General features: G+C 39.9%; 1 protein-coding gene and 1 long non-coding RNA gene across 2 annotated transcripts in view; one reads left to right on the plus strand and one right to left on the minus strand.

Moving 5' to 3' along the window:
* LOC109268087 (uncharacterized) lies at window positions 1-9,377 on the minus strand. The gene is made up of 2 exons (XR_008420437.1): window positions 8,378-9,377; window positions 1-198 (listed from the first exon to the last, which is right to left on the minus strand). It is a non-coding gene; the product is annotated as an uncharacterized LOC109268087 (long non-coding RNA).
* The window catches only part of SYPL1 (synaptophysin like 1), a 23,182-nt gene continuing 6,727 nt past the window's right edge, over window positions 7,877-24,331 (plus strand). The window contains exons 1-3 of the mRNA XM_019451198.2: window positions 7,877-8,063; window positions 20,971-21,092; window positions 22,315-22,522. Coding sequence (XP_019306743.2) covers window positions 7,995-8,063; window positions 20,971-21,092; window positions 22,315-22,522 — 399 coding nt within the window. The 5' untranslated portion in view covers window positions 7,877-7,994. The remainder of the gene's footprint in view (window positions 8,064-20,970; window positions 21,093-22,314; window positions 22,523-24,331) is intronic.

Here is a 24,331-nt window from a genome sequence, read left to right on the forward strand (position 1 = left end):
CTGGGGCACCTGGGTGGCTCAGTCGATTAAGCATCTGACTTTGGCTCAGGTCATGATCTTGAGGTTCGTGAGTTAAAGCCCCACGTCAGGCTCTGTGCTGACAGCTCAGAGTCTGGAGCCTGCTTCAGATTCTGTGTCTTCCTCTCTCTGCCCCTCTCCTGCGCACACTCTGTCTCTCTCTCAAAACACTAAAAAACACTAAAAAAATTTATTAAATAAAAATATTAAAAAAAATCAAAATAGATAAATCTTTAGACTTCTTACCATACGGTCATTCTAGGAAATGAAAAAAAATTGAGAAATAAGAAAGCAGAGGAGTTTAAACACAAACAAAACCTTGCTTTTATCTAAAAAACAAAACAAACAAAAATAATCAAAGAAGTGTTTCAGAAAGGAAAAACCAATTTATTCAGCTTGTAAGAAAATTACAGGGGCAGCACAGAGCCTGCTTAGGATTCTCTCTCTCCCTCTCTCTCTCTGCCCCTCCCCTGCTTGTTTTCTCCCTCCCTCTCTCTCTCTCTCCCAAAGGAAATGAATAAACTTAAAAGGAAAAAAGGTTTTAAATGGGTCCTTCCTCACTGAAACCTAGCCTCTCTTTAAGAAAGAAAAGAAAATTACAAATGATCGTTGTTTTAAAAAAAAAATGGTATGGGCAAAGAGTAAAAAATACAAAACTATGAAGTATAAAGAATGATCACAAGGAGGTTCTCCAAAAGAATCCTTTAAATGGCTAACTCCTGAAGTATATTTAAAATAAAATTCCATTTGCAAAAATTACATTTACAGTTAACTTTCTAGAAACCAAGTTACTGTATAAACTACTTTCTTCTGCCTCCAAGAGAATTGTAAACAAACTTCCATTGCCAAAATTTCGTTAGCATCAGAATTTCCCTGGCCAGCTCCCACTCAGGCATTTCTTTACTTACTGTCTTCACATCATGTTAGAAAATTGATTTTTGTTGTTGATAAGATTACAGGCTTCCTGAACATACGACTGGTCAGCTTTGAAAGTGGTCACCTGTGGTAACCTGTTCTCTCTTAATAAATGCTACAATGTCACGCAGAAGAACATGGAGGCCCTGACACAAATCCATAGGGCCAGAATCAGGAGGGAAGGACATTTCTTTCGGTTTCCTGTTAGATACAGAAAATTTAAGTCCCGCAGCTATCCCAACCAGCATGCTAAGAACAAAGAATTTCACCCACTCAGTTTACTGTCCCAGATCTATCACACCATGTTCTCTCCCCGGCAGGAAGTCAGTTCTCTGCACTTGCAAATAAAATAAACAAACCATCCATACAGAACTAGTGGACATTTTGCTTTGTTTCTTACCAGATTTCATGAGAGATCCCTGGGTATAATACAATATTAAACTTGAAATCTCTGTATAAATCTTTGGGGGACTCTGCTTTCCAGGGAGACGATAAAATGTAGAAGTCCTTTGAATAATCACTTATATGATAGAAGCGGCTAAAAATTGGATTCTAAAATCTCCATATCGGGGCGCCTGGGTGGCTCAGTGGGTTAAGCGTCTGACTTCGGCTGAGGTCATGATCTCACGGTCCGTGAGTTCGAGCCCCGCGTCGGGCTCTGTGCCGACAGCTCAGAGCCTGGAGCCTGTTTCAGATTCTGTGTCTCCCTCTCTCTGACCCTCCCCTGTTCATGCTCTGTCTCTCCCTATCTCAAAAATAAATAAAACATTAAAAAAATTTTTTTTAAATCTCCATATCCACCCTGCTACATATCTTAGGCAGCCTGCTGAACTCTCTATCCTGGATATGATTCTGGGACCAGCCTATGACATCTTCACATTTGTCTTCATTCCCAAGTCCTGATTTGTTGTTGGAAGTACTCCATTGATGTTAATTAACATATTTCAGTTGATGCTATACAAATACTGTACTTCCATTACACAGAGGTAAACAAAAGGAAATTAAATGGTAATGCTTCAGGAAAATTTCTAGATCTGATAACGCCAGAGGAGGAACAAGAGGTTTCTGCACCTGAATCTTGTGCTTTTGTTGCAGGCAGTATTGTGCTGCTGGCGCTAACCTGGCTGTCTACTTCTCGTTGTCACCCATCTGGGACCTGGGATCTCATGCCTCAAGGTTTAGAAAATGTCAGCTATCTTGAGGGGCGCCTGGGTGGCTCAGTTGGTTAAGCATACGACTTTCGGCTCAGGTCATGATCTCAGAGTTTCATGAGTTCAGGCCCTGTGTGGGGCTCTTCACTGGCAGTGAGGAGTCTGCTTGGGGTTCTCTCTTTCTCTCTCTCTCTGTCCCTCCCCCACTCGCATGTGCGCTCTGTCTCTCTCTCTCAAAATAAATAAACTTAAAAAAAATTTTAAAAATAGCTATCTTGAACCTATCCACTAAATATCTTTTGAGTTTATCTTTTATACTATTGCCAGAGTGGTATTCCTAAACTGAAACCTGATCATGTTATTCTTCTTGCCTCAAAGCAACTCACTGCCAGAGAATATCGTCCAAAATCCTAGCCTGGCATATAAAGGCCTGCCTCTACATTGCTCTCCTCAGTCAAAGCATCAGATCTCTTTAGGTATTTGGTCCCACAGAAGAACTCCCCTCTCCTCTAACACTATTCCCTACCTTCTGCCGCACTTCTACCTGGACGCCCCTCCCATCCACCTGGAGAACCCCCTCCACATCTCTCAAGCTTCAGTGCCGTGTCATTTTCACGACGAAGTCTTTTCTGATATGCTCTCGTCGCTCTGAGCTTCCGTTTCAACAAAGTGTGGATCGTAATTCCTACACTCTCCTTTAGCTCAAGAGTCACATGAAGAAAGGGAGCATGAAAGGCCTCTGAAAAATGCCAAACACTATGCAAGTTCCAAGTTATGTTATAAAAGCTATTACGCAATAAGCCTTTTCTCTTTAGAGACCTTGTGATTATTATTGTAAAATTCACCTCTACAAGTTATAACATTTCTCCTGCTTATTCATTGCTTAAACATGAGCTAGGCTTAAAATGGTGATAAGGTCTGTGCCCACTTCAGGCACAAAGAGATTAAAGTCGGGCCCTCACAAAGAGGATCAGCATGATCTCCGCCCCATGGGATCCGCAGTAGTGAAAAATGTCATTTTCTTTGCTTTCTAGAATTCTATTCCCAAGTTTCATATTTCTTTCCTTTTATCCATGGAATGGTCTTCCTTAGACCTCTCATCCTCTTCTAGTCAATAAGTAAAAGTTTGATCTCCTTAAATGACTTTGGCTCTAGCATTGAGTCTTGGTTGTTTCTCAAGCCACCCGATTGGGAGACTGTCACCCATGGTTTCTGGAACACTGTGATCATAACAGGTAACATTTAGTAAGTAATGACTCTGTACCAGGCACTCTTCCATATAATCTCTGAAAATTAGAAAATTTAAACCTCACTACAACTCTCACTTCCTCTCTGCAAAATGGAAATGAGTTAGGAAGGTTCAACCCCTTGCCGAAAGTAACAAAGTAGAGTCAGGGTTTAAGCCTAGGAGTCTGACAACACAGTCCTGCTGTTAACCACTGTATTGTAATCGCAGCTCTAATGGACTGTAGAGCAGCAAGACGGCTCTGCTCCCTTGCTCTCCAGAAACTTGCATTTAGTGCAACGGGTGGCGTTGAGCCCAGGACTATGAGAGCAGACACCATATTCACTGGGATTGACCATATGCCACTGTGGGTCACTGCCACCAGTTGGGACGCTAAGACCTAAGGGAGCCAACCCAGCCAGGTAAGGCAGGTGCTGACACCCAGGTAGCCATTGAGCAGCAGACCACTGAGGTCAAAGTAATTTGCATATACTGAATCCTCGTGCATTTTGTTCAGTTTTCAACAGAATGGAAAATGATTTTGCCTTATTCATTTCCCTCTACTCCTGAACACCCTTTCCAAAAAGATCTCATTAAATTAAATGTGGTACCCTAGACTGGATCCTGAAGTAGTAAAAAGACATTAGTGGACAACTGGTGAGGTTTGAAAAATTCTGCAGTTTAGTTAATAGAAATATACCAATGTTAATATCCTTGTTTTGATGCATATCTCTTGGTTATAGAAGATGTTAACACTGGGAAAACTGGGTGAAATATAAATAGGGACTCTACTTTGCAACTTTTCTGTAAATCTAAAATTATTTTATTTATTTTTAAATGTTTTATTTATTTTTGAGAGAGAGTGCGTGCATGCATGCGGGGGAGGGGCAGAGGGACAGGGGGACAGAAGATCTGAAGCAGGCTCTGCACTGACAGCAGTGAGCCTGATGTGGAGCTCGAACTCACGAACCATGAGATCACAACCTGAGCCAAAGTCGGACGTTCACCTGACTGAGCCACCCACGTGCCCCTAAAACTATTTTAAAAGTTAGGGGTACCTGGGTAGCTCAGTCAGTTAAGTGTCTGACTTCGGCCACGTCATGATCTCACGGTTTATGGGTTTGAACCCCGCGTCAGGCTCTGTGCTGACAGCTTAGAGCCTGGAGCCTGCTTTGGATTCTGTGTCTTTCTCTCTGTCCCTCCCCCACTTGTGCTCTGTCTCCCTCTCTCTCAAAAATAAATAAAAACATGAAAAAAAAATTAAAATTTAAGGGGCATCTGGGTGGCTTAGTTGGTTAAGCATCTGACTCTTGATTTCGGCTCAGGTCATTTGTGATCACGATTTGTGTGATCACGCCCCACATTGGGCTCTGTGCTGACAGTGTGGAGACTGCTTAGGATTCTGTCCCTCTCTCTCTCTGCCTCTTCCCCACTCGTGTACTCTCTCTCTCTCTCTCAAATAAATACACTTTAAAAACAAATAAAAAAATTAAATTTAAAAATACTTCAGTTTAATTATTTTGAGATTAATTTACTAGGCCCACTGAGTTAATCTATCGCACAATTTAAATAAACTTACAGTGGTTTTTACATTTTTCTGAAATGATTGTTAAATCCATCAGTGAATAGAACTGTTTGTTGGCAAAATTCAGGTTTTGAACTCGTCAGTCATAAACACTATCTTTTCAGGATATGGGTTGAGACAAATATGGGTTGAGAATGAGTTACAAAGCCTCATCTTCCCAATACAATGACCAGAACTTTGTATTACCATTGACAAACACAAAGGAATGTTATGGTTAGACAACCATATGATTTCCCTAAAACAGATTCCCTCTCTCCTCTTGACATCCTTAAATTCCAAGTATCATAACCTGGCACACATTTTATAAACAGCAAAGAGAAAGCAAAATAATGACAAATTATGTCGATAACTCAGCCATAATTATAGTACCATGGGTAGGACTCAACATGACTACCTCAGAAAGGACAGTTTTGCATTACAAGTATTATTTTCCATAACAGCCCTGGTAGAGAGGGGAACACGTTGTGCCCAGAGCTTCTCAGTCTTAGCTTAGATTTGAAGAACAAATCAGAAAATGACCAGTGTTGCCAGTCAATGTGATAGTCATCTGAACATTCTTCCCAGATTTTAGACAGTTATGCCTTCAATGAGATGCTATTGTTTAAACACTTGTTTTTCTAGGATCAAAAACCTTTACATAAAGCTATCTGGTTGCCTAATCAGATCTCACTTGCTCTGCCAGCCGCTACCAGCTCCTCAGGCAAGTGGGAGCTCCTCTGAGCTGAGAGAACTGTCAGTAGCGGTGCTAAGCTATTTGTAACTCAAAGTAACTGCAGGAGTTCACTCCTGCTTTGTTTTGCCGGGTCAGATCCTGTGAATCAGTTCTGACAAGCGACCAGATATTGTTCTTCTGCTCACCTTACATGGTCTCTATCTTTTCTTTTCTTTTCTTTTTTTAATGTTTATTTATTTATTTGTTTTTGAGAGAGAGAGAAAGACAGAGTACGAGTGGGGGAGGGGCAGACAGAGAGGGAGACATAGAATCAGAAACAGGCTCCAGGCTCTGAGCTGCCCACACAGAGCCCAAGATGGGGCTTGAACTTGGGAACCACTAGATCATAACCTGAGCCAAAGTCCGATGCACCCAGGCGCCCCTAGTGGCACACAGCCAAGGAAGAGAATTTCTCAAGTTCAAGGTGGGGACTCTAGCACTAAAGGTTTTCTGTGCCCTCCATGTCAGGTTTGAACAAGAAGCAGGAGAGGATGCAAGAAGGGGCAGAAAAGAGGAAACCCAAAATCAAGCTTCTCAGAAGCTGAAAAAGAGTCTGGCCAATCTAATTCCTTAGACCTTCAAAAAGAAAGAAAGAAAGAAAAAGAAATGCCAAAACTGGGTTTGTAAATTAAGAGTGTATTTAAAAGTTTTAAAGTTAATAAAGTCGCAAAGTGAACATCATTCCGATCTGTCGGTGTATAGCTCATTCGGAAATACCAGAGTCTAATCTAACATTGAATCTTTGTGAATATGAAGTCCAAGTCAAAAAGCACTGCTATCCACAACCCATCCCCAGGGTGCCCACCCACTACTTACTATCCACAACCCACTTCTAAGTGCCTCAACAAAACAGGAATAAAAAATTAGAAATATGGACTAAAGAGAATACAAAGAGTAGAGCATCAAGAAAGTCAGTAACGAGATTACTACCTTGGAGCTACAATAACTGAGTGAGTGCCAGGAGAAAAGGTGCAGAAACAGTAGAAAAGAAAAACAACAAGGGCGCCTGGGTGGCTCAGTCCGCTGATTTCAGCTCAGGTCATGATCTCAAGGTTTGTGGGTTCAAGACAGCTCAGAGCCTGGAGCCTGCTTCTGATTCTGTGTTTCCCTCTCTCTGCCCCTCCCCCGCTCACGCTCTGTCTCTCGAAAATAAACATTTTTTAATGTAAAAACGAAAAGAAAAGAAAAACAACAACAACAAAACTAGCAGCAGGAAGACCTGGACTACCATTTATAGTGGTCTCAGGTGCACTTAGAAAGATGTTCAATAACAGTTGTCAAACCCTCCCAGAATAACTTCAATGGCAAGGAACCTAATTCATAGGTAAGTACTTGGAAGTTGGTACCGGGACCCTATTGTGCTTTCTTATTTACTGTGTTAACCATCTTACCACATGTAGCACAGGCCACCATTCCAGCTCTCCAAGAACTGCAAGATATTGGGGAAGCCGCTAAGCATATCACTACTTAGGGGCTTCAAAAGCTGGGTGCCGAGCTCAAAGCATCTCTTAAGCAGGATCTTGAAGCAGGAGCAGGACTTAGCCTTCCGTAGGACACCTAGCGCACCCCAAGTGGAAGACTTGTCTTACAAGGTAGGAGGTGGGCAGGTGAGCCAGGAGGAGCCCGTCCGGCCACGTCTTTTTGAATTCGGTAAAACCTTTCTCCTACAACCTTCAAACCTGACTCCAATGATAATTTTCACAATAAACTCCATTTCCGTAAGAATGTTTGATGAATCACGCTCCTGAGTTGTTCTGCAACAACTTTCCACCATTTTAACAGAAGTCCCCTAATAGCCTTGAAACGTTTCTTACGTCTGTGTCAAAATTTTATAAATTCATCTATAAACTGGGAACTGAAAATCCATCTATAAATCGGGAACTGTGAACAGAAGCCGCTGGAAGAAGGCTGCGGCCGAGGAGGGTGGGAGTCTGAGAACCCCGCGCCAAGGCTCGGCTCACGGCAGCGGACCGTGCTGCGCAGGTGCGGAGGGTGGGGGTGCGGCAAGGAGGCGCGCACATGCGCGGGAGGAGACGGAGCGCCGGGGGCTGGTCATCAGAGAAGGGGGCGCGGCGTACGCAGCATGGCGTCCAACATTTACTTGGTTCGCCAGCGGATCAGCCGGCTCGGCCAGGTGGGGCCCGGGGAGGCACCTCCCCTACCCAGCCCCAGCCCACCCCTCGCCTCCCGCGGCCGCCTCTCTTCCGTCTCCGCCTCAGCGCCTCCGCCAGCGGCTCAACCGCCGCCGCCCCGCCCCGTGGCCTCCCGGGCCCGCCTCCCAGAGCCCGCCCCGCCTGCTCTTCCTCGCCGCCCGGCTCCTCGGTCTTGTCGGTCCCCCTCCTCCTCCGACCCGCGGTCCTGACTCTCTCTCCCTCCTTCCCTCAGAGGATGTCCTCCTTCCAGCTCAACCTCAACCCGCTCAAGGAGCCGCTCGGCTTCATCAAGGTCCTCGAGTGGGTGAGTGCAGCCCGCTCCGGCGAGGCCTGGAACCGCGCCGCTGTGACCGTGCCCGCGCCCGCTCTGGCCAGGCCAGCGCCCTCGGCTGGGAGGCGAGGGGCCCCGGGAGCGGGAGCGAGAGCCGGGGCGGCCGGGTCTGCGCGGGCCCCGAGGCCGCCCACCGCCCCCGGGAGGGACGGGACGGGACGGCGGGGAGGGGACGGGGACCGCGGGCTGGGCCTGCGCGGGGCGGGGACGCCGCAGTCCGCGTCGAGTCACGAGTCCCTCGGCCGCCTGGGTCCCGGGCGAAGCCGCCCTCCCACACCGAAGCTCACCCTTGGGTGCTCCCGAGGGAGTCGGAGTTCATATTTTTCTGGTTGCGCTGCTTCCCGCAAGGGAAAAGAAAACTTCCTGTTGCGGTCTAACCGAAACCTGGTGGGTCGGAGTCGCGCCCCGGCCGGCGCTGCCTTCTGCGTGTCCGGTGGAAAGGGCCAGCCCGTGCATTTCTGCCCGGTGCTGACTGCAGGCCGCGCTCCGTCGAAAGCTGGTTGTGCCTTCTCGAAGTGATTGGACGAGCAATCGGTTCTTAGTTTGCTTTTGAGATGGCTCCAAGTTAAAAATGGATAAAAATAAACTGTGGATCAGGGCAGCAGACGGAGGTGGGGGAGAAGGTCTTCTACAAAACGGGTCCAGTCAGTCCGTACCACTCAAACACAGGCTAGGAATCGCTCTCAAGTTTGTTTTAGGTACTTCCAAGTGACATCCGGCGGTCACCTCTTAGTTCTTTCCTGGGAACATTCTCAGTCATTAACATCAAAGGAGATTTATTAATTCGACCTTGGCACTGATCAGTCACTTGGAGGAGTTAGCGAATACATCAGGCTCTGCACATTTGATTCTGATTTCGTGGCGTAGTACATGTTTCAGTGCTGATTTTCAGGCCTGGATTAATAGGCAGCTGGCATCTAGCCACTGCAGCCAAGTTGTTTTTATAGCCAGCAACATTTTACATCCGTAATTCTTTAACCTTATATTTTAGTGATACACTGGTGAAGAGTAAGAACTTCCAGATTCCTATGTTGAATAACTTACTGAGGATGTTTTTTAGAGTAACACAGAAACTCAAAATATGTAATGGGTACTCAAGCTGATTTTCAAAAAGTTTCCTACTTTTCCTCCAAAGTTTTACTTGTCCTCTGAAGAGTGAAATGGTGCTGATTTCACACAAATGTCTACTTTAAAGACATAAATACACACACACACTTAGGGTTCTGTAAACCTAGGTCCAGATTTAAAAAGAAAGAAAAATATTTGAGTATATAAAAATTTGAAATTGCAGGAGGAAAATCATGTTTAATTGGGCTAATCAAATATAAAGGTTAAGAAAAAGTCTTCTCTCATTGACGGCTATAAATTTATAATTAAAGTTTTCACTCGATAAATGGGGCACTTGTTTATATTTGTGCTTGCATTATTTGTCAGTCTTTTTTTAAACCAAACAGACATAACTTTTTTCCTTAATATTTTAAAGCATTAGTGATAAGTGTATTAGTGCTCATAGGTCTGATATATTTTGAAAAATATATCCTGTTTAAGCTTTTTAAGGAAATAACTGCTTTCAGTTTGAACAACATATTACACAAGATAACCTGATAAATACTTTAATAAAAGTATAGGCAAAGTGTAGTACGTGAAAGAAAGAAATCAGTTGCTTGGAGGAACTAGGGGGGATGTCATAGATGAAAGAACACTTGAAGGATGGGTACTTGTTCACTTGGTGAGGATGTGGGGAGTGGCTTTCCAAGCAAGGGGAGATATGTTCAGTGGTGTGAAAAGTTGAAGCAGCATAGCCCTATTTGAGAACTTAAAGTAGTTGGGGTTGGCTGAAATGGTACTGAAGAGGGTGTGGTTTTAGATGATTCTGAAAGGTTTATAGGGCTTACAGAGTTAGGAGTGTATCCTATGGGCCAATCCTATAGGCCAATCTTATAAGGGTTAATCTTTGATGATCTGGGTCCTTTCTTTAGGAAAATGGATATTTGTGGGGTACAGAATTTGAAGATGTTTATTGGATAGCTTCCATTTAAGCCCAGAATTTCTGCCATTTGGAATGGGGACTCAATTGAAGGGTTTTAAACAAGTGAATAGATTCGCTCTTTAGAAATTCTCATTTGTAATGTAGAAAGTGGATTAGAAAGGTAATAATGGAAGGAAGGGAGACATTAAAATGTATTTGGAGGGAGGGTGAAGAAGAGGGAGGACTCGAAGATAACTGCCAAATTTCTGACACAGTTGGTAACGGTACCCTGTCTAAGATCACTAAGGAGAAGGAGCAAATTTTTGGTTGGAGCGCAGTATACTTTTAGGTATATTGAGTTTGTGGTTTCTAGATTATATAAACGGAGTATCCTTTAAGCAGTTAGCTATATGGATATAGAGTTTGAAAGGTAAGAATGGGCTGGAGATTCAGCAGATATCTGCCAGCAAAGAAGAGAAGAAATGATTAAGAACATGGAGAAAAATAACATCTTGGCCTCACTGTTAGAATCTCAAGAAAAGATTACTATTCTAACAATATCAAGAGGTGCAAGAAAGAGGTTAAGTGAAATATGGACTAAAATGCATACCTTGGTTTTGGTAAGCAGGAGGCTGTTGGTGGCTTTACAAGAGTGGTGTCAGTAAATTCAGAAACCAGATGGTCCTAGGTCAAATGGATATATGGTAAGAAAGTGAAGACAGTGAAAGTGAACCACTATTTGACCTTGAAGGTGAAGAGATTTGGTGGTAACCCATTCTGAAGATGGGAAGGACTGAATGTGTTTGTGGGCTTGAGAGAAGAGACTTGTGAATAGAACTGTTGGAGCTTAAAAAACAGAGGCAGAGAGGAAATGAATGATAAAGTTCTAGACAAGGGCCCATAGTAGGAATTTTTAAATTTGTTTTGAATGAATTGTTCAAGTTTCATAAAGCATTGATTGAGGTGTGGCTGGTTACCTCTAAAAGCAGTCAATAAATAATGATTATAAACAAATCTAAAGTTTAAAGTTTAAAAAGTTTAAAGTTGATTTCCATCCCTAAGACTAAAAGAATAATTCCCTAAATTAGCTTATCTCTAGCAAGGTTCTGGAAGATGTTAGACTAAGATATAACCTGATGAAGTGTAACTTTCAAGGGGTTAGATGCCCAGTAAATATTTACTGACAGAATAAAAATAAAATCACCAGAGCAGAAGCATTTGCACTTTGTTTCTAAACGGCAGCCACCGTGTTATATCCCTTCTCTTCCCTCCTTTTTTTTCTAATCTACCTCTGGCACCTAGTAACAGTGACCAGCAATGTCATTGTAGTTCTCTTCATGTGATATGTACTCGGTAAAAGTTGAATTTTTGTTGCACTTCTCTGGGAATAGCAGTACTTCATATGGCTATTGGAACAATTGAATTAATAAATATGTGAACAATTATAATGTACTTGAACAGTTCTTAGAAGGTTTCTCAGGACTGAGATGCTGTGTTTCTAGGAAGACGGTAGACCCAGACAGTGGAGAGAACTGAGCCCATATGACAGACATTTATATCTCCTGGTCCTTCAAGATCACTAAATTCTCTATCACATATTTTAATTTTTTTTAATGTTTATTTATTTTTGAGAGAGAGAGACAGAGAGCATGAGTGGGAGAGGGACAGAGAGAGGGAAACACAGAATCTGAAGCAAACTCCAGGCTCCTAGCTGTCAGCACAGTGCCGGACTTGGGGGCTGGAATGAACAAACTGTGAGATCATGACCTGAGCCGAAGTCGGACGCTTAACCAACTAAGCCACCCATATTTAAACTTTAGAAATGATGTATCATATGCTTTTCACTTGTCTGCTGTTTTCCTGCCTTTAGAAGCCTATCAAAGTGACAATATAAAATTTAAGTAAGAATAAATGCCCCATGTGTAGAAGTAGAACACAGAAGTAAAGTCAAAGATTAATTTTATCAAAGCAGCTTTTTAAAGTATTTAATATTTCTCTGGTAAATTTTAATTTGGTTCTTACTTTAAAGTCAAATATCCCTAATACTTAGACAAAAGTTTTTCATTGAAATTATTTTATTAAAATTTAAAAATATTAAACACTTTGTGTTGGACTTTGTTGCTGCTAACTTGCACAGGTGAACGCTGAACAAATATTTAGCTCTTAATGAATCTAAGTAATGTGCTTTCCTAGTTCACACACACAAAATTGTAGAAGAGATACTATTTGGGGAGTATATAAGGAATTATACACTAAGTTGAATTTTAGAATTATTAACCATCTCTCAATATTTTTGTCTGTGGTGGTCAAATGTATTCTAGATGTTAACAGATATTTATTGAGTATACCTGTATGTGCCAGGGTTTTACCTGTATTTTCTCATTTAATCTTCTGATCACCTATGACAGTCTGTTCTTAGTCATTTTGCTAACTTACCTTTGTGTTTCTAACTGGTCTTTCAATAAATTAATAAATGGATTACCAAAAATTTCAGGCTTAAACACAAAAGCCTAAGTTATCTGAAGTGAATTTTTTTCTTGTTTGTTAGATGTATGTTTATAATAAAATGTTAGGAGTTGAAAGTAAAATGTTCTTGATTCTTTTATCAAGTTTGAATGTTTTTTTCTGATTTTATACATACAATTAACGAGCAAACTCAAAAGACACTTAAAAACATTACTTGGGGACAAATTATGATCCAAGAAAATTAGTGTGAAAAGCAGTAAATACGAAAATCTATAATTCTTTAAGTTGCGTATATCAATTTGTTTAAACAACAAACTTTCAAATACACACAATAGTTTATGTAAAATACTTAAAATTTAGCCATCTTAAGTAAATTATAAAATTTTCGCAAACAGTGGCCATGTTTTATCCTAACTTAATGGTTCAAAAATAGCACAGAGAAGCACCCTAGAAAATACAAATTACTTGTATTGCACAGTGTGGGGGACGGGGCATATATAGACTGCTGCCTCATCCATTTGCTTAATTTTTACATTTTTAGGCTATCTGTTGGTAAGAGACTACCTTTCAGGAAACTTCCCTTTCTCCTAGCCTTGCCATTTGTGTTCACTCCCCTCACCCTATTATAGAAAGGGAAAAAGGATTTCAAATAACGTTTTATGCCCAGCAGGAGACTCTGCACTTAAAGCTTGTTCATAGACTTACAGACTCACCCCTATGTCTCTGTTCTCTGTTTGTTCTACCTGATTCTCACTTATTTACCATGAGAAGCCTTGAAGGGTAGATCGAATGTCATTGTCACAACGTATGTATGCTCTAAGTGCTTTGAGAATACACAAACACACATAACGCATTCACTCCACACATACAAATAGCACTCTGCTAAAATGTAAAAGGGAAAATTAAGAGAACAGAGCAGTCCTCTAATACAATGGTTCTCATAAACTTTGGTCTCAGAACCCCTTTATGCTCCTAAATATTGAGGACCTCAAAGCGCTTTTGTGTCTATTGATATTTGCCACATCACAAATTCAAGCAGAGGCTTTTAAGGGAACGTTTATTTATTTTAAAACACAGTAATAAGTCACTTGAAAGTTTGAATTACACCTATGGCAACAAATACTACCAGTTTTCCTTGAAGTAAAAGGCTCACTTCATTTTTGAGAAAAATAACTGCCAGGTAGCAATGTCTGAATGACTTTTTTTGTCTTTCAGGTAAAAATGGTATTTCATGAAAAAAATCCCAACTAGTTCAGCATATAACTCAGTTATTTAAATGCTTTCCTGGAGACAACCATAATGTGTAGTTAAAGTGTTTGCACATCCTATTTCATCAAACAGAATATTAAGAAGATTCAAGGGTTGGTGGGGATTTAATCAAAATTACAATTTTTGCTGCTTCATCAAAGACATTCTTAAGTAAAACTGGCTTTTTGTTGTTTTTGTTCTGTAAACTCATGGCAATGAAAGATATTTTCAACATATAATAGTTAGGAGTTAGCAAAAGATTTCTGTTTATTTCACCAGGAACTCCAGTATACTTCTCATGATCCAGATTCTTAAGGGTTATAGAACTGTACTAGCAGGCTGTTTAGAACTTTCTATGATTGTACTTTACAAGCAGATGGACATCTTAAGAAGAGTGTAACTGGCTTCACTCCTCGGTGTACAGTGGGAATAAACTGAAATGGCAGCATCGGTAACAAAACTTTTTAAAAAGGAATGTTTTTAGTAAATGCATCAAGACTTTAACTCATAAAAATCAATACTTTGGTGCTAGGCATCTAATTGTACTGACTGTAAAGGCAAACATGATATACATGATACTCATATACAATATACTTTTAGGTCTATTTCTTTTTTTTTTTAGGTCTATTTCTGAAGATTTCAGTTATAGCATTTTCTTAGACTGAACTTTGGACAGAAAGAAGTTTAAGTAGATGACATCAGATTAATGATGAAACCAAGTAGCAGTCAGGACCCTGCAACTAGAAATTTGTAAAAAACACCCATACATAGATGAGTACCAGTGTTCCCAATAGAAGCCTCAGTGAGCTGAGCAAGGTCTAGAAATAAGTCTAGGACTGGCACTCTGCTTACAGGCTATAAATAACTCCTTGAAAATACCAGGGGTCTCCAAACTTATTTTTGTCATGAATTCCTATCTGTAAAATTTTGTGCATGAAGTCCGAGTGTGCATCTATAACTTAGATGCATATTTTACTTTATCAGTATCTGAAGGCATATTATGTCATTCATATTTTTAAATCCTTGTTTTGGATGTGTGTGTGTGTGGGGGGGGTGTGGGTGTGTGTGTGTGTGTGTAGTGATCTTCTTGTGATCTGATTAAGTAGAATCTATTTTTACCTTGGAATGTAGCTGATGAATATAGCTCATACAAGGGGTTAATGCTTCTATTTTCTCTTTTGGACATGAATTTTTGTGTCATTAGTCTGTAATTTATATGAAGATGTTTTTAAGCTACTACTGGTCTATTTTTGTGAAGGTTGGTTTGGTTAAAATTCTATAATCGATTCCATAAATCCACTTAGCCAGGCATCCTCACCTTGTGCTACATGAACACTAGAAGGGAAAGAATAGGTGAAGGCATCACTGCCCTCGCATGGTGGGACTCCTCTCACCTTCAGGATACCTAACATACTGTACTGGCATGCGACTCGGACCTACAGATCCAGCATGGGTTTCAGGGTTATATTAATTTCAATAAAATTGTAATTCTGTGTTTAAGTCTAAAAGTAAATATAAGTAGAAGTTCAAATATTTTCTTCCGGTATACCGATTAATCGACCACTGCAGTCTGTTTTGGAGAGTCCTGTTCTAGAGGACAGGCTGAAAGTTCACTCCAAAGTTACAAACCTCAGTGAAGGATCTGCCATGTGTCTAGTACCAGTCTGGTGGGCAGAGAATTAAGTGGTGTTGTGTCTTTGGCAGCTTGAGGCTGTCATAATGAATGTGGAGCCTTTTGACCTGAAGAGAAGCTTGCTGTCATCCTGTCCCTAGATTCTCGCTAGTTTCTCTACAGATGGGTTTTCATGTCAGCAGTTTTAGCCGTTCTTCATGGGATAGAGAGGAATGGGAAAATGAGTTTTATAAGTGGTAAGGAAGTAGAAATCAGCATTCCAGTACCCCTCATTTAGACTAGGGGTGCAGACTGAAGTGCACATGGGAACCACCCTTCCAGAGTGAGCAAGTAGGACAAGCTGTCTGGAGGAAAAACAATAGTATATAATCTCATTGATTCCTGGTAACTGACATGCATCCTGAGGATTGTTGGAACAGTAGAGAGTGGCAGCAGCCTGGAAAAAACACAGGTTCTTAATGTGTCATCTGTCACTCAGTTCCACGTGGTTGTTGCTTTATGGGATATCGGTCTGATGCTGCCATATTTTCCCCACAGTAAGGCAAAGCAGGAAATCCAAATTTTTATGTGCCGTATGCTGTTATTAAAATACAACAAATTCACCTTTTTTTATGAATTCTGCAGAAGTATCTGCAGGCCAGGTTTCGTCATGGGCTGCTAGTATATAATTTTGAATCTAAATCAGAACAGCAGTAGAATATAGAGAGAAGTGAGATTGTCATATAATTTATCTTCAGGTTGTTTTGTACTTTATCTAATAAAGTGTGTATCTTGTCCTTTTTTTCCTGTAAGATAAAGACCGGAATTGCAAACATGACATTTATCCTTATAACAAAAATACAGCTTTGAAATGATGGTTATGTAAGACTTAAAATGTTTTATTTGTAGATTATTGGAAATCGATTTTTTCCTTTAATTAAGCAGTTATTTAATGAGCATGTGCTATGTGCCAGACCTTCTGCTGGGTGGGCACCAAAAATCCTGAGTAAGACCAAATGCACAGACGTGACAGTCAGCCAAGGGACAGGAAAAGGCAATAGGGTTAAGAGCGGTCAGCTTTAGTACAGTATGCCATTTATTTACTAACTTTTGTATTTAATGAGAAACTAGTTCTTACTATTTTTGTTTTGGGTTTTTAAATAAGGCAAGACACAAGAAAAGTGCCTATAGTCGAGCTAATGAAGTCTTGGTGGCCCAGGAGACTGAATAGTTCTACCATAAGAAATTGGGTAGGGCTTTAAAGGTGAGCTTGTCAGAGAACAGATTTAGGGGTGAGACAATTCCTGGCAGGTGAAATAAATACATGACGGGTTTCAGGGGTGGTAGTAGTACAGTGTAACAGAGTCTTAACAGTACCTGGCAGGGAAATAGAGCCTATAAACCTAGAAGATGAGGTCGAGGCTATCTCAGACATGCCTCTTAGGCCAAATTAAGAGTTTGGGCTTTTTTCTTTTCTTAAATTTAGTTCTGGAGAGCCATTAAGAAAATGCCTTTAAACAGGGGAGTAACATGACCAGATCTTTATTTCAGATCAGCGTGACATCGCTCTAAAGCACCTGTCCAGTAGAAGCACGATGCAAACTACAAATGCAAGCCACATAATAATTTTAAGTGTGCTACTAGCCACACTAAAATAGTGAAAAGAAACAGCTGAAATTAATTTTAAAAATATATTTTATTTATAAAGCCAAATATTTTCAGTAACTAATCAATATAAACAACGATGAACTATTTTACCTTTTTATGCTAAATCTTTGTAATTCATTGTCTAATTTACACTTATAGCTGTCTTAATTGGGAAAGCCATTTTTATTTTTCGTTTGTTTATTTGCTTGTTTATTTATTTTCAGTTTACTGTTTTGAGTGAGAGGGCGCGAGCTGGGGAGGGGCACAGGAAGAGGGAGGGAGAGAGAATCCCAAGGAGGCTCCACACTGTCAGCGCAGAGCCTGATGCAGGGCTCAAACTCAGGAACTGTGAGATCATGACCTGAGCCGAAATCAGAGTCAGACGCTTCACTGGCTGAGCCACCCCCAGACAAGCCATTTTTAAAGTGCTCGAGAGGCACACGAGCCCATGCTACGGAAGAGATAGAAATGAGAGGAAGTGTCTGTTGGGTTAGTCCCTGTGAAAAACAGTGCGGGCCTGAACAAAAATAGTGGCAGGAGTGGTGTAGACAAGTAACGAAAGCTTTTAAAAGAATGGCATCATACTGTGTGAAATCTTAGGCAACTTTTCCCCCCATTCAGCGTTAGGTTTCTAGGATTCATCCATATTGACATGGACAGCTATAGTTCATATATTTTTATTGCTATTAAACTTTCCATTATAACTTGATACTTTATTTCATCCCTTTTCCTGTTGCTTCCACTCTTTATATGTATTTTGATATGTAAGCAGTGTCGCCGTGAACATTGTTGTGCATGTCCTGTAGTACACATGGGTAAGAATTTCTCTTAGATCTGTGTACTGGTTGATCCTAATGCTTTGTGACATTATTGCAAATACTTTCACCTGGTTTGTAGCTTGTTTTACATTCGGAGCTGACTTTTGATTTCAAAACTTTCTTTTTCTGTAGTTGAATTTAACAATCTTTAATGGTTAGTGTGTGGTTTTTAATCTTAAGAACTTTTTTTTTCTCTCTGGTCACAGATGTTCTTTTATATTATCTTTAAAATTTTTAAGGGGAATTTTACATTTTACATTTGTCTTTAGCCCATCCGGACCATTTATTGAAGTCCTCCTTTATATTAGTTGTCTGTTGCTACCCACCGTAGCACTTAAAACCGCAGACATTTATTATCTCATAATTTCTGTGGGTCAGGAACCTGAGAGTGGCTTAGTCTGGGGGATTCCAGCTTAGGGTCTCCCAGGTTGCAGTCAAGCTGTTGGCTAGGGTTGAGTTCTCTCAAGTGTCCAGCCCACTCACGTGGCTGTCGGCAAGCCTCAGGTGACACACTTCCAGCGTCGCTTACCTGGTTGCTGATAGTCCTTGGTTCCTCATCACAAGAGTCTCTAAGTTGCCTAAGAATCCTTCCAGCATGGCTGCTGGCTTCCCCCAGAACCAATGATTCAAGAGAGTGAGAACGGAAGACAGAAATTGTAGACTCTTTATTACTTCCCATTCCATTATTTGACATCCCATTCCTTCTACCATATTCAGTTTACTAGAAGCAAGTTACTATGTCCAGTCCACATTTAAAGGGAAGAAAATTAATCTTTACCTCTTGAGGGAGGAGTATCAGAGTTTGTGGACATATCTTTAAAACCACCACACTCCTTTCCTTGGTGATCTGCAGCGCCAGCTTTGTTAGATATAATTTATCTAGTTACACACAAGTCTCTTTCTGGCCTCTTTATTGTTCCATTGGTTAAATTTGTATATCCTGTTTCTTTTTTATAATCCTAAATGGTTATATGCCCAGTTTTCTGGTCTTCTGCTTTCAGTCTGTATTCATGTACATTTATGGGTAGAGAGTATCCATTTTTCTGTCTTAACCTGTGAACTCTTAACGGAAGACTCCAAACTCTCTGTTGGACATTACCTCAGACTTTTCCTATCTGTAACCAGATTTCTTTTCATGTATCTTTTTTACAGAAAAGAAGAAATCTCTTGATAGTTATGATCCTGGTTATGACCTGGTTGTAGGCCCTGTATTAATCCGTGAGAGGCATTATATCAGTGTTTAACAGTGTAGGCTTCTGCCCTGAATTTTAGCTATTTGCTAGATGAGTGTCACCTTGAGTAAAACAAGGTCTCTGCCCTCTTTGAGTTTATATTCTAGTGAAAAATGGACAAATACTTAAGTACTATCAGGCAATGGTAATTACAATGGCAGAAAAATAAAGCAGCGTGAATAAAGGGAATAAGTAGCGTGGGTTGGGACATTCTCGCTTGATATAGTGTGGTTAGGAAAGACGTCTCTCATGAAGTCATAGCAGAACCGGGAGCTGTCAGTAGGAAGTGAACCATATATTCCAGGCAGAGAGAATAGCCAGTGCAAAGGCTCTGTAGGAGGAGTTTACCCCTTATCGTTAAGGAATAGCACGGAGACCGTTTTGTGTAGAGAGATTTGGCAAGGGGAAAAGTAGCCACATGTGATCAGAATTATTAAGGGAGGAAAGGATCTTGTAGACCATTAAATGAACTTTGGTTTTTATTCAGAGAGAACTCAGAAGCCACTGGACAGTTTTGAACAAAGGATAAAGTTTTCTGCCTTGTATTTTTAAAAGATCACCCTGGTTGATATATTGCCAGTAGACTGAAGGAGAGACAAGGACAGAAGCAGGAGGATTATTTAGAAGGCTGTTAGAGTATAATTCAGGCAAGAGGTAGTAACGGTGGTTTAGATCAGGATGCTGTGATCACATTCCAAATACGTTTTTTAAATAGAGCCATCAGAATTTGCTGACGGATTGAACTTTTGGCCACTACACCATATATGGGTTATTTGTTTTGTAGAAAATTTAGAAGCTTCAAACAGAAAAAGGAATTATTTTTATCTTCTCTTCAGAAGTGACCACTGTAGGGGCACCTGGGTGGCTCAGTCGGTTAAACATCCGACTTCGGCTCAGGTTATGATCTCACAGTTCGTGAGTTCGAGCCCCGTGTCGGGCTCTGTGCTGACAGCTCAGAGCCTGAAGCCTACTTCTGATTCTGTGTCTCCCTCTCTCTCTGTCCCCACCCCACTCGCACTCTGTCTCTCTCTGTCTCTCAAAAATGAATAAATGTTTAAGAAAAAAAAATTTTTTTTAAAGAAGTAACCACTGTTAAAATTTTGATGTATGTTTTTGTAGTTTGTATAATATGCATAGGTGTAGACACATGCACAGTGCATGTGCAGACAAACTTTTTGGGCTCAGATTCACTACCCCAAGATCAAGAGTCACACATTTTACTAACTGAGCCAACCAGGCACCCCATAAACCTACTTTATATGTAGTGATTATTTTTCAGTATCATTGAATATTCCCCAACATTTTAATGACTGCATAATGTTCTGTCTTGTGAATGAATTACAGTTTATTTGATTCCATATCAGCATTTAGGATGCTTCCAGTTTTTTCCTGTTATGTATAGCATTGGACAGAGCATCATTACCTTCTTGTAAGTATATGCATGATCAGGAAAACAAATTTCCAAGAACTTTTTGAGACCTGGAAATACTCAAAAATGAAGTCGTACAAGCTGATGAAATAGCATCTCCTCGTCGCTTACCACTCTCTTGGCTTTACAGTTACCATTAGGTTCCAAATAAAAATGCCTCCAATTCACCCCTTTTGATTTTGATTCTAAAATACAACTTCCTCTGAATTTCATACTAATGTTTAGTAGGTACACTGAAGTAGGAGCAAAAGAATTATATGGGCTGGTGTACTAACTTCTTGTTGACAGTTGCAAATAAACTTTTTAAATGTTTTTCCCTGTCTATATTTAATTTGTAATGAAGAATTTCTGGAATGCTAGTGAGCCAGTTTCTAATAATCAACATATTTAAAGTTTTAATGACCCATGTTTTGGGTACAGTAATGCTTCTTCCCCTTTTTTTGGTCTCACTTTGTATAGATTGCTTCTATCTTTGCTTTTGCCACCTGTGGAGGTTTTAAGGGCAAAACAGAAATTCAACTGACTTGTCATAAAGGTAATGAAAATAAAACGATTACAGCTGCTTTTGCCTATCCATTCAGGTAAGATATTTGTTTGTTTTTATGGTTAACAGCTCTTTTTACTTCATGTTGATTCTTTAAGGTTTCCAGCAATTTATTGATCTTGGGGAGTACAAAATTTGAAATTGCACGCCTGCTTCGTTTGTAAGTGGTGATCATTGCTACACAGGCTGTGGTACATAGACCAGTGCCTGTTTGCAAACTGTCTTCCTGGCCTGTGATGAAGTATAGAAAATGAGAGTAAGCATTTAGAAACTTTTATATGACCTTCCCTTGACATTTTACTCTGTCATCCCACGATAGATTGCTCCGTCACCTTTGTGTGAGAAGCAAACACAACTTAAGAAAATTCCGAATTTTTCATGTATTTGCAATTCCTAAATAATAGTATTCTTTATATAATTTTAAGACACGTACTCAATGTAAAGTGAGGAGTTTCTATGTTTCTTTATTTTCTTACTCTCCAAGTAAAATTAATATTTTGTTGTGAATTCTTCTGTTGAAAGTGTTTATTGAATACGTCTTATGTTTAAACCATGGTGTAAATCTTCCGTTTACTACTTACTTGACATTTCTAAGACTCAAGATTTCTATCCATTGAGTTGGAATCTTACCTTGTAAAGTTGTTTTGATGATTAAATAAAACCTTACACTAAAAATAGGTCAAATAGCAAGGGCCTGGTCATCAATCATTGTCTCTCCATCTCCCAACTCTTCTCTTATAAAGCTGCTATATGAGGAACTGTTACGGCATCTTTAGTGATAAATGCTTTTGCAGTTTATAGATAAGGAAATGTAAAAGCAATCTAAAGTTAGCAGCTAATTAATCTAGGGTTAAAATGTGAATCATAATTGGCTCTCCTGGTGCCAGTTACACAGACTCTGCCTCCTGTAGTGGTGTATCATGTCTCAAATTGCAAACTGTTTTCTATTAGCTCTCTTAATCTGCTAAATTTGTATTGCAGGAAGATAGTGTCTGAGTGTGAAGTGTTTAATTCAGTCTGTATTCAGTCTATCATAAACCAATGACCAGGCATAATTTGTAATTTAGGTACATTTCTTAGGAAGTTTTTAATTTAAATATTTGAATTTTCCTCTCTTCTTCCCCAAAGGAAAATACATTTTTGTGATACATTTTGGGAGTGTTTTTGAAATGTCATTTCAATATTCTGCCTATGTATTTCTGTCTTTGTTGGGAGAATCTGAATAATTCACAAATTTATTTGAGCCTTTTTTTTAATAGGTTGAATGAAGCATCATTTGATGCAATTCCAGATGCAAACGTGTGTGATATAAATTGGAAAAATTATGTCCTTATTGGAGATTACTCTTCTTCTGCACAATTCTACGTTACATTTGCAGTCTTTGTCTTCCTGTACTGCTTAGCTGCCCTTCTGCTCTATGTTGGTTATACGAACCTATATCGGGATAGTCGAAAACTTCCCATGATTGTAAGTAATCACTTTATTTTTATACAAAAATCATCTGTATGAGATAAGCATACATCATATTTGGAGTCAAATAAAGGTTTTCTTACACTGGAAATGAAAGTTCTCGGCTTAACCCAGTTCAGCATACTTTGATTTGTGTGAACATGAGATTCAGCTTTCTCTGGTTGTCACATTGAACCCAACTCTTGGAGCGTATTTGCAGCACTTTCTCCGTACTCCGGGGAATACAGAGGTCTGTTTATTTCTAACTCGACTTTAACATGAAAGATCTCAAATATATAGAGCATATTAGGTTGCAAGTAGTAGAGAAATTAAGTGAAAATTAATGCCTTTGATTTGAGGGATTGCTGACCATACCAGTAGTCTCATGACTGTGTTCCTACTTCTTATTTTTTTCCTCTCTTTTCAAAGACCCCCTTTATCCCTCTACAATGTTTTATTGAACTTAGTAGTCTGTATCAGAAATCAGCAAACTGTGGCCCATAGCCACATCTGACTCTTTTTTTTTTTTTTAATAAAGTTTTTTTGTAACACAGCCATACCCAAACATTTACATACTGTCTATAACTGCTTTCATGTCACAGTGGCAGAGTTATATAGTTGTAAGAGAGACCAAAAATATCTACTCTCTGGCCCATTTCAGGAAAAGTTTGCTGACTCCTTGTCTGCATTCCTAAATTCCTTCATTTAAAATCTGACCCAGATAATTCTATAAGAATAGGGGATTCAGCATTAGTGATGTTCATGCTAATTTTGAATCTTGGAGATGGCAACAAAGGATTTGGATTTGAAGTCCTAACACCATTTTTTGGCTTCAGAGTCTACTGAGCTAGAAATAAAAATAGTCTCTGAGATTTAGGTAGTAGAATCTTTGGATTATTGGTACAGATGCAGAGATAAGCCATGGTTTTAAGCTAGGCATCCACAACAAAAGAATAACTACAAAGTCAGTGTTAGTGTTATTTACTTCAACAGAGAACAGAGGTGTTTTTGTGATACTGGTCATTTATATCTTGAGAAAACACTGTCATCTGCTAATTATTTGTGAAGTTACTTTAAGGGAAAGACTGTTTGAGTAAAGAAATTATTAAATAAGATAACAGGTTTTATTTGTTATTTATTTTTAATTTTTGCTGCCTGGATCATAGGAATGCAAATGGTAAGTAAGGAAAGAAACAGCCTGTTAAAATTCTTATCTATTTGGTTTCTTATATTTGAGAAGAGATTCTTAATCCTCATGTTTTCGTAAAATATTTTCTTGGATATCTTTCAAAAAGATAGACATGAACTATTGTAATTTGCAGTGCTTAATCAATAGAAATTACATATTAAGAATCTGTGACTTCCCGGGGTGCCTGGGTGATTCAGTTGGTTAAGGGTGAGACTCTTGGTTTCGGCTGAGTTCATGATCTTTCTCGAGACATAAAAAGGAATTATGAAAGGGACGCCTGGGTGGCTCAGTCGGTTAAGCATCCAACTTTGGCTCAGGTCATGATCTCGCAGTTTGTGAGTAGGAGCCCCACGTTGGGCTCTGTGCTGACAGCTCAGAGCCTGGAGTCTGCTTCTGATTCTGTGTCTCCCTCTCTCTCTGCCCCTCCTCCACTTGTGTTCTGTCTCTCTCTTCATCTCAAAAGTAAATAAACATAATAAAAAAAATTTTTTAAAGGAGTTGTGATGATCATAGAGATATTATATCTTGTTAAAATTCCTTTTTTTTTTTTTAAGTTTATTTATTTTGGGAGAGAGCAAGTGAGGGTGAGCAGGGGAGGGGCAGAAAGAGAGAGGAAGAGAGAGAATCTCAAGCAGGCT

This window comes from Panthera pardus, unplaced genomic scaffold, assembly GCF_024362965.1.
Source record: "Panthera pardus isolate Hobbes unplaced genomic scaffold, ASM2436296v1 HiC_scaffold_8, whole genome shotgun sequence".
In the NCBI taxonomy this organism is placed as follows: domain Eukaryota; kingdom Metazoa; phylum Chordata; class Mammalia; order Carnivora; family Felidae; genus Panthera; species Panthera pardus.